An 11,167-nucleotide genomic window follows, 5' to 3' on the forward strand; every position below is an offset into this window, starting at 1 on the left:
GTGTAACAATTATCCAACTCTTGCACCTGCCTCTGAGTTGGACCAAAGTTTTAATCATGAACAAGATTTTGATACTCTTTACTGTTTTATGATTTTTGTTCGAGAAGTTTCAATGAAAACAACGTAGAACCTAGAATCACAGGCCCTTCAGCCCTCGATGTTGTGCTGACCTGTCATACCAATCTGAAGCCCATCTAACCTACACTATTCCATGTACGTCCATATGCTTGTCTAATGATGACTTAAATGTACTTAGTTATAAATATATAAATTGCTTATCCAGAGAGGCTCCATCATAGCCATATGGCATGGAAGCTGACCCTTTGTTCCATCAGTCCACCCAACCACGTTCCCAAACTAAATTAGTCCCCCAATACATTCTTGATCGTGAACTTATCCAAATGTTTTTTAAACATTGTAATTGTGCCCACATCTACAGTTGGCTCTGTTTTGATGCGTTCCTGTTAAACATCGCGCTGTAAAAAATAATGCGCCTATGGGATTCGTGAGGTCAGGGACAGACCACTGGGGAAAAATCCCTCAAGTCGAACACAATTTGAATAGATGTTTTGTTGAAATAATGAAATTACAGTAACATTAACACTTTGCCTTAATATCAAGATCACTTGAAGGGGGAGGCGGTTATACTGTACCCCTCTCAGCCCTTCATGATAAAGCCTGTGAAATAATCACATGATGCAGTACAGAGGCTCTCGGTGCTAACATACATGTTCATGACACAGCCCATGAAACAATCATGATGTTGATGCATATTCCTGCACATAATTGGAATTGGGTTATAGCCAACACAAGTTTGTGTTTTAGAAATGGCGCTTATCCCCCCATTCGTCAATCACATTAAAACCATTCGCATTGACTGAACACGTGTTATAGCAGAACTGACTATCAGCAGACAAAAATTGAAAGATGAGAAAACCTTTTTGACATAATTATCAAAGAAGAGTTTGGAGGAATTGTCAGCACAGCTGAAGTTAACAGGTTGAATATCTTTGAGAAAACAACAGCTTTTTTCAATATTATAAAACATCTCATGGGCAATAGGAAGAAGCATTAAAATTTCAAAGGAATACGCAAATTATTAAGCAGGCTGTAGATGACCAATGCTTTTGTATAACAGACACACAGAATGTTTGTTTAGTTACAATTTAAATATCTGGAGGAGGATAGGACAAGAGCTGACGGCATTGTGACAGTATCACTAGCCTTGTATCCTAGAGATCCAGGATGAGACCCTGGGGACGCTTTGTTCAAATCCCACCAAGGGAAATTTAATGAATTAACAGGATCTGGAACTAAATGTTTGCCTTAGTGGTAACTCTGAAACTAACATAAATTGTCAAAGGCCAATTTCGTTCACTTTCCTTTGAGAAGGAAATCTGCTATTTTGGGCCTGACCTGAGATCACAAACCATGGTAGCATGGCTTACTATCCACTGCCTCTGAAATGGCTTGGGAATCGCAACATTTAAAAAGTAATTAGCAACGAGTGGCAATTGTTGGCCTTCACAGGGATACCACATGCTGTGAGTGAATAAATTAAAAAGCACAAAAGATGAATGGATAGTGTCAACATTTAACAGTTGGGTTAAATGACCACTCTTATTGTACTGATACTTTGTTGTGAGAAAATAGATGCAAAGTCTGGTTGATTGAATGAAGAGGGTGATGGGGTTCCTTGCATTGGTTGAGGGAAGGAGAGGCAAAGATATCTTCATGATAGTAAAATTGGCAATATTTGGACTGTGTACAAATTCAAAATTGTTAAGTTGCTGCCATTTTATATTTTATGCTAAAGCAAAGTAGAGATCTTTTTTAATTTTTCAATTGGAGCCCTATTCCCTACCATGAGAATCTGAAGTATACATGTATTCACCAGTTCCTTAAGTTATTCTTTCCATTCATACTTTGTCCAATATTACAGGTAATAAACTAAAGGTCATTGGTTTGTCCAATTTGCAGACTTTGAAACCCTGAAATGCAGAAAAAATTACAGCCTCCAAATGAAGAGAATACCCAAATGTGACTACGTTGCACATTACTGATTTTCAATAAAAAAAACTTGAAGGTTTTTCTCCAGCTGGAAGGAAAATTTTTTACCCTTTCTCAAAATACTTTTTTGTTACAGCTTATCCACAGTATGGTTATTGACGTATCAGTCGTGTTTCCGCATTCCTTAGGGTTACCCCACAAACGGGCCCTCAGGAATTTAATAGCAGAATACCTCGGCCATACCATCCCAGACAATGGTAAGTAATTATAGAACATTAATGGAAAGCAGAATAAATCATTTAGACTTGTGCACCTCCTTATTTTGACTTTCCCTTGGGGTACGATGTTTTTTGATAATTTTCAAATGTGGCCTTGCCAAAAGTCTGTAGTAAGACACTTCATCTTTTTATTTTAGTCCTTTTGTAATAAAGATTAAGCTGCCATTAGCTTTCATCATTGTTGGAGCTTTGAGATCCATTGGAATACCAACATTTCCCAGTCTTTTTAAAAAAAATTTCTAATTTATTTGCTAAAGTGAATAACTTCACATTTTTGTCCCCTTTTTTTTGTAATCCATTTTCCTCTGTGGCCTTTTATTAAAATTCTCTGTTTACTTTCTCTCATTAGCTGGTGTTTTCAAGAAAAAAACCTGGATGTTATACTCGAACTTTTTCACTGACGTCATTGATGTTGATTGTCGAAAGATTGTCCTGAAGCACCCCACCAGTTACTCCTACTGTGATCTGCCTATTAATCTAACCGCCAATGACCCAGTCAGCCCTTTAGTTTGAATGGTAATTAGTGTTGGCCAATAAATGCTGAGCTTGTCAGCAACACCTGCATTGCATCAAAGAAATTAAAGTGTAGAAATCCAAATAATTGGTTGGTTTTTTTGTCCACTTTTTTTTCTCCCTCTTTTCTCTTCCCCTCCACACCAGCCCCCAGCCTCCCACCCTTTCTTCCTTGAATAAAAAGTTACATTTGAGCCCTTCTGATCCATGTAGGCCATTATTGAATCTAGGGACAACTGGAAATTGAAAACAAAGGCATTTCCTGACTAGATTTAATTCCTTGGGGAATGCATATTTGTGACACATTGTGCACATCCCATCAATAGTGGATGACTTGTAATTAACAAAACCAATCATTTTATACCAATAGCTCTCAGCCTTGTGTTGCAACATTTGAGCTGGAATCAGCCATTTGACCCCTTGAGTCGGCTTTACCCTTTGATAAAATCATGGCTAATCCAATTGCTCCGTCAAGTGGAGTAGAGGCCACAATCAAATAAAAGATGTAAAGATGAGATTCTGTAAGTAGTGAATAGAATCTGGTGTAATCCTTTATCACTTTTTCACCACCTCATCTTCCACCTTTAGGCATATTAAATTGTCTCCATAGTTTGGCCAGGTGGGATTTCAGAAATGTGGAATAGTGATCAATTGTTTTGTTCCTGTGTCTGGGCCACCTCAACCTCAAATAGAGATTTCACAAATATTTGATGGTTAGTAATAGCTTGAGGTCATCTCAGCTTGCCCCATTTGTCTTCAATAAAAAAGTGTGAAGCCAAGCCAGAGAAATGATACAACTCGGGCCCATTTGGCCCAAAGACATGATACCCTTTCTGATTTGTGTCTTTCAGCATACACTGTAGCCCTGCATCTTGCAACATTTGCAGTGCAGATCCAAATACTTGTTAAGAGTTTAGTGTTTCTGCTTCCACCACTAATTTGGGCAGCAAAATCCAGATACCCAAAATCTGTCCTTTGTTAATTTGTGTTTTTCCACCTGTCCTATCTAATCCTTTTTACCACTTATCTTGAATAAATGACCTTTTGGTATTTGAACACACTGCTAAGGGAGCCAGGTTCCTCCCTGTCTACAGTATCTCTACCCCTCGCAATTTTGTATACTTCAATCATGTCACCTCTCTGTCGTCTTTCTCTTTTCGAAGGAAAATAACACCCCCTCTTCAGTCTGTTCCTCTTTTACAGTTCTCCAGCCCTGGCAGCATCCTAGTACAATCGTCTCTGCAATCACTCCAGAACAATTGTCTTTCCTATAATGTGACTAGAACTGTGTGCCATAGCCAAGTTGTGATCCTGCCAGTGTCTTGTACAGTTTCATTTAAATATCCTCCTTTTGTATTCTATACCTCCAATTGTGGAAAGCATTCCGTATGCTTTCTTTACAACTTATCTACTTGCACTACTGCCTTTTTAGGACTTGTGCACTTGCATCCAAGATCTCTACCTTCCTCTGCCCCTCAGTACTTTCCTGTTTATCGTGTATTCCCTTTCGTTGTTTGACCTCCCTAAATACATTACCTCGCGCTTAAGAGGTGAACTCCATTGCCATTCTCTTGCCCACTCCAACCCATCTGTGCCATTTTGGAGCTTGCGGTTAACCTCTCCACTTTTAACGAGACCGCTAATTTTTGTCAGCAAATTTCCCAATTGTGCCCCCTATATTCAAGTCCAAATAGTGAATAGATAAAGCAAACAGATTCTAAATCCAAACCCTGCAAACCACCACCTCAAACAACTTTCCATTAACACGGGCAGCCATTGACTATTACCGTTTGCTTTTGGCTTAAAAAGCCAACTGTGGGTCTAATTCAGTACATTACCTTGTATCCCATGGGTTATTACTTTCTTGACCAGTCTTCCATGTGGGACCTTTGTCAAATGCTTTACTAAAATCTGTGTAAATAACATTCACTGTACTACCCTCATCAATCTCCTTTGTCACTCGTCAAAGAATTCAATCAAATTTATAAGGTGTACCCTTCCCTTTAAAGCTGTGTTGACAATTCCTGACTGGACCATGTTTAACTAAGTGACAGTTTATCTGTCTGATCAGGATTGATTCTAACATTTGCCCACAACAGAAGTAAGATTAACTGGTTTGTAATTGGGCTTTTCTTTGCACCTTTTTGAAATAACTTTTGCATTCTTCCAGTCCTCTGGCACCTCTTGTGTCTAGTAAAATTAATCCTTGCTGCACCTGTTATTTCCTCCCTGACCACCTTCAATATCCTCGGGAACAATCCAGGTGACATCCACTTTTTTTAAAGGATTCCAACGCTTCCTCTCCTGTAGTAATTACTTTGTCCTCTATTTTGCCCTGCTCGTCTCGGATTGCTCTCTGCATATCATCCCTTTCCTTTGAATCTGGAGAGACAAAATCTATTTAAAACTCTCCCACATCCTCTGCAGCTTTACAAGTTCTGTTTATCTCTGGTAGGTCCCATAACTAACTATCCTTTTGTTCTTTACATGCAGGTAAAACATCTTTGTGTTTTCCTTTATCTTGCTTGCTAAATATTTTCATGCCCTCTTTTTGATTTTTTTTAAACATGATCTCTGTACTTTCTATAAACCACTTGGCAAGTTGCAGTGTTTTTTTTGTGGCAATCATAAACTTTCCTTTTTCTATTTAATTTTCCTCTTATTCTAGACAACCTTGGGGTCTAGATTTAGCAGCATCATTCTTATTTTTGGAGGGACATGTCTGCTTGTGAACCAAGGATTTCAATTTTTCGTGCCTCCCACTGGTTTACCACTGGTTTTATCCCTTAGCCGTCCTGTCCAGTCCTTCTCAGTTTTGTAAAATTTACCTTCGCTGAGTTAAATTTTTACTCCTAATTTATCTGTATTCATTTCCATAATGTTCAATCTAACCAAATTGTGGTCACTATCACTAATATGGTTGTTCACTGTCACTTAACCCACTTGCCCCTCTTCATTTCCCAAGACTAAATTCACGTTGTTTGAAAAAAAATTCCTAGACATAGTACCTCCCCCGCGCGCCCCCCCCCCCACCCACCCTCACCCTTTGCCTCTGTTTTGAACCCCACTTAATATTGAGAGAGTTGAAATTTCTTGCTGTTTTTGCCCTCATTCCTACAGGCAGAAATTTGTCTAAAGTGTCCTCTGCCTCCCCCTCACTATTTGGGGGTTTGTAGTATATGAATAGTAGTGTGGCTGTCTCTTTCTTTTATTCCTGAACTCAAACTGTAAAGCCTCATTTGTTAACCCATTTAGTACATCATCCCTTCTTGCAAGTGTAATTTCTTTAACTAATACTGCTGCCACCCCTTTTTTTTCCAATCACCCACTCTTTCCTCCTACCCTTATCCTAAGGTGTCAATTTTGCCTCTCCTTTAGCCAGGTTTCTTGTATAGCAATGACATCATGCTGCCATGTCTTATCTGCCTTGTTTGCAATACTCCTTGTATTTGAAATATAAAACAGGCTGAACCCCTACAATTTCCTTTGCTGAACACTTGTTTAAATCATTGATTCTAGTGTCTTTCCAAGTCACTGACTATATCACTATAATGTTCTGCCTCCCTTTTCCTGATCCGAATCTGACCCATATAAGCCTACACATTGGTTCCCATCCCCGGTCATAGTAATTTAAAACCTCACCAATGGACCTAGCAAAAGTCCCTGCCTGGATATTTGACCCAGCTCTGCCCACGTGTAACCTGTCAGACTTTTATGCATCCCACCTTCCTCAAAACCAGTCCCAATGCCTCAAATCTAAATCCTTCCATTGTACACCATTTCTCCAGTCACATATTCAACTGATCTATCCTCTCTTCCTCCTGTCACTAGCATGGTGGCACTGGAAGTAATTTTGAAATTACTCCACTTGGCGTCCTGCATTTTAACATATCTCCTAATTTACTATCCTGCATTCAGGTCCTCACCTGTTTGTTTACCTCTGTTATTGATAACTATGTACACTATGACCACTAGCTGTTCACCCTCCTGCTCTTGAATGTCTGGCAGCTGCTCCTTGACATCTCTGAACTTGGCACCAGCATAGCATCCTGGGTTTGGACCTGTAGCCACAGAAACACCTATCCCATATCCCTTACTATCAAATCCTCAATTGCTGTAGTCCTGCCGCTTGTTTTTGTCCCCTATTGTGCAGCACGGCCACTTAGGGTGACATGAACCTAGCTGATGCTTTCTGCTGAGGCCATTTTCTACTGGCCTCCACTGCCCCATCAGATCCAAAGCAATATTCCTGTTTGAGAGGAGAATGACCACAGGGGAATCCTGCACTGCCTTCTTAAGCCTTTTACTAATGTCTGATGAATGTACTTGAATGTACATGAATGACTTGTGCAGTAAAGTTTATCAAATGATTTCTTTAAAATGCTCTTTACTGAAATAAAATCTCTCTTTCACACAGGCAAATGATTAACTTTCTTGAATTAATTACATTCAGCAAGTCCTGATCATAAAAATTAGGAGCCAGAATAGGCCATTTGAAACATAAGCCTTCTCCATCCTTTGGGAGGACCTCTGCTCACCCTACTTTGTGTGGCCTCAAATTCACTGTCCTACTGCCTCTCCATAATTTTCACCGTCCTTGTTAATCAAAAATCCAAGCCTTGAAAATATCCAATCTTCTCCAAACCTCCAGTGCAATCGGGGGAAGAGAATTTCCAAATCTAACATCTCTGCCTTAAATGGGACGTGTCCTTTTTTTTAAACAAAAAACTCTCATTAGTGCTTGAGTCTCAGCAATCACCCTATCAAGTCACCTCAGATCTTTCATGTTTCAACAACATTAGCTATGTATTTCAATGGGTAGAAGTTCGCACTTATCTGCCAAACGCCCAATTACTTAATCTGGCTATATCCCTTTTGTTGATTAAGAATAATTACCATTAAGATGAGTCAAAAAGTTGTCAGCAAATTTAGCACATTGTTTTGTTCCCTGTGACATTGGTACAATTTCCACATTTGAATGGGCTGTTCAAAGATGCATCCTTACTAAATCCCATCATGGAGGGCAGTGATAGCAGAATAAAAATTTGGTACAGCATTAAAGAAAGGAGAGAATCTTATTAGCTTTCCCTCAAATTGGAAATGCCTGTCTATTCCCACGGGATTGAACGTGGCTCTCTTATAATGCTGCTGTCAAAACTCCCACAAACAATGAGCTTTTGGCTAGAATTATCCTTCACTTGTGTGGAAAGCTGGAATAATTTTCCAGGGCAGCAATGTTTTTTTGAGGAAATCACGGAGGGTTTTGTGGAATGTACATTGTTTCTATTGAGGAAGGTTGGCATCCAGATGAGTGGGTTTATTGTGTTGACAATGTAAGTAATCCTAAATAGGAGTAGGCTCTTGGCCCTTTTTTTTTTGCATTTGTACCATTGAATAAGATCTACTGATCTACTATTCTCAAATCCATTGACTCCTTTATTGATATGGGTAATGAATGTACTTCTCTCCATATTGTGCCAAAAGTTCAAAACTTTAATCTGGGAGAAAATTTCAGCATTTTCTATTTGGAATAGACTGCCTAAGGAGATGACTAACTAAAAGAAGTTTGAGAGCAACTTTTTAGAAGAAATTAGATCAGTACTTTAAAGAAAATATTGCAAGGTTATGGGAAAGAATTGGGAAACGAAACAATTTGGATAGCTTTTTCACAGTGCCAGCACAGGCATGGTGGATGGAGTGATCCACTCCTGTGCGATACAATTTGCCGTAACAGGCTACAGTTCGTGTGCATTAAGGACATGGGATCCTCTAAAGCGGGAATTGCAGGAGAAATTGGACAATAAATTTGGTTTGCTTTTTTTTTCTTCTCCCAGTGGAGGGTTCTGATAAAGCATCTGCATGCATGGAGCTCATGAAGTGGAGAGTGAAGGAGGATGCGAAAGGCAGGAAGTGGTGAGACTTGATTGGGAAAAACAGTAAGAATACTTCAGGACCTTCCAAGTTGTGGTATCCAAGTGGATGATATACTGAATGCATTCACTGCCTCATCTAATTGAATAAATAGTATCATCTTTAACGTCATGTTTGTTTGTGGTGAGAGTTGCTGATAAGGGAGTGGGTCCAGAATATAATATAAACTGGGCTCATGAAAATTTGTTGGAATTTAAAACACTTTGAGCTAAAAGGAAGCCAATAAATCTCATGTTTGAGACTTAGTTAATTTCGAAGGAGGAGTTTGAATTACTTATGCACTGATATTTAATTGTGGTGTACTATATGCTAACAATCCAGCAATATAATTTCTGTAATAATGAAGCTGTAATTGAACACTTATTTAAATGTGTGTTTGGAAATAATTCATAATCTGTGGTTTACATGTATTTTCTGAAGACTTTTGATAAATGTGGCTGCTTTGTGATTTCCACTTCTCTATAGATAGTGAGGGCCTATGCTGGGGTATTTTGAGTAACTCTTCAAACTAATTAACTTCTTTTGGTAGAAATCCTCGGGGCTAGTCTCGCAAAAAGAGACAATTACTGTGGTCTTTTTGTCAAATTGCAGTATCTGCGAGAAAATTATCATGTTTGAATGTGAATATAGTACCAAGCCTAGTAAGACTGAAGAAAAACATTTCATAAAAATGAAAAGTACTTTGTAAATGTAATTAACCATCTCATTGCCTACATGACACGTTGGTCTAGAATATCAGTTTTTCTACCTTTTCCCAGTCCTCAACCTATGCACTTAACTACACTGTTAGGTTTACATGTCTCTGGGTACTTCCTGGCAAAGATGATCCATTCAAACTTATTAAAGCAGTTTGATATTTTGCTTTTTAAAATATTTTCCAGGAACAGTTTGCCTGTTTTTTATTTTGTAGCTGTTCAATCAATTAGAGAAGCTGTTGCAATACCCTTCCTATCCACTGAGCTGCATTGATGAGCAGTAACTTCAAATTTCTACACACTGATCCTTCTGCTCCACAATTCTCACCACTTCGACGATAATACCTTAATTTCTTTAACTGCAGCAGACCAGATTTTCTGATGGGCATGAGTGAGGCTATAAATACTCGTGGCCATTAAGGTGTAAATGGATAGCTGTTTGTCATGTAAGCATATGGAAGAGGATTCTGACTTTCACTGCTGCTCTGTGAGCTTCAACAAGAGACTACATAATTAAAATGGGAGAAATTGTGGTGTTAATTTTTTTCATTATCCAATAAAGATGTCAAAAAATTCAACTCCTGTGTAAATTTTGAGAAATACACCACGTCTGAATTACTGCCCATTAACCCCTCTGGCACTGCAAATGTGTATGTGTCTCATTCTATGGATTTTAATTATTGTTGGAAAAATAGTTAATATTACTTTGCCTTTTCACTTCTTAATTCTATGTTTGTATCCTTATTTCGCTTTGAGTGATGCCATTAAATTAAATATTCTAGTTAGCACATCCTGGTTTAATTTCTGCAGAAGTGGTGGAGGAGCCCTATGGCTTTTTGGTCTGTTTAAACAGGTTCTTCATCTCTTGTGAAATTCCACAAGCCATTGGCTTCCTGCAAGTACATGTAAAAATGTGGGTAACTATTTCTATTGAAACCTAGCGAACAGGAGCAGAGGTAAGCTACTTGGCTGTTCAAGCCTACTGTGCCATTCCTTGATCATGACTAATCCTGCTCTTTCTCTCTTTTGATTCCTTTAGCTGCAAGGGCTATATCCAAATCCTTAGTCTTTGACAGTGACTTCTAGTCCTGGTCTCCCTGCAAGAAGGCACATCCTTCCTGCATTGATCCTGTCTAGTTCTTTTAGAGCAGCACCATTGTCCTAAAAGCTGGGCTATTATTTTTATCTCTCGACTAGATGAGATTTGAAATTCTTAATATGCTGCAAATGAGGTTATACTGATTTATTTGCGTGACACTTGCATCCCATTACTGAGCAAAAAGGAAAGATAAAACTCATTTTTTGAACATGCTACTCAAGCTATATGCTCATACTTTTGCTATGATGGCCAGCATGCCATTAGCCTTCCTCAGCACCTACTGTACTGTGGCCACTGTTTCACCATGACACGCAGGTCTTGTTACACCTCACCTTTTCCTAAACTGCCACCATTCAGATGATGATCTGCCTTCCTGTTATTGCAACCAAAGTGGATAACCTCACATTTATCCACATTATATTGCATTTTCCAAATATATGCTCACTCAGCCAGGCTGTCCAATTCACTCTTCAGACTCTGAGCATCCTCCTCACATCTACACTGCCATCCCAGCTTAGTGTAGTATGCTGATTTGGAGATACAGTATTCAATTTCTTCATTCAAATTGTTAATGTATATTGTGAACATCTGGGGTCCTAGTATTGAACCCTACGACACCCCACTTGTCACTACTTGCATCT

At 38.9% G+C, this 11,167-nt stretch overlaps 1 protein-coding gene across 1 annotated transcript in view; it reads left to right on the forward strand.

Moving 5' to 3' along the window:
* Nucleotides 1-10,127, forward strand: part of LOC125450697 (RNA exonuclease 1 homolog) — a 53,744-nt gene extending 43,617 nt beyond the window's left edge. Inside the window, exons 16-17 of the mRNA XM_059642633.1 lie at nt 2,147-2,267; nt 8,636-10,127. Coding sequence (XP_059498616.1) covers nt 2,147-2,267; nt 8,636-8,718 — 204 coding nt within the window. The 3' untranslated portion in view covers nt 8,719-10,127. The remainder of the gene's footprint in view (nt 1-2,146; nt 2,268-8,635) is intronic.
* Nucleotides 10,128-11,167: the final 1,040 nt, after the last annotated feature.

The sequence above is a fragment of the Stegostoma tigrinum genome, chromosome 3 (assembly GCF_030684315.1).
Source record: "Stegostoma tigrinum isolate sSteTig4 chromosome 3, sSteTig4.hap1, whole genome shotgun sequence".
In the NCBI taxonomy this organism is placed as follows: Eukaryota; Metazoa; Chordata; class Chondrichthyes; order Orectolobiformes; family Stegostomatidae; genus Stegostoma; species Stegostoma tigrinum.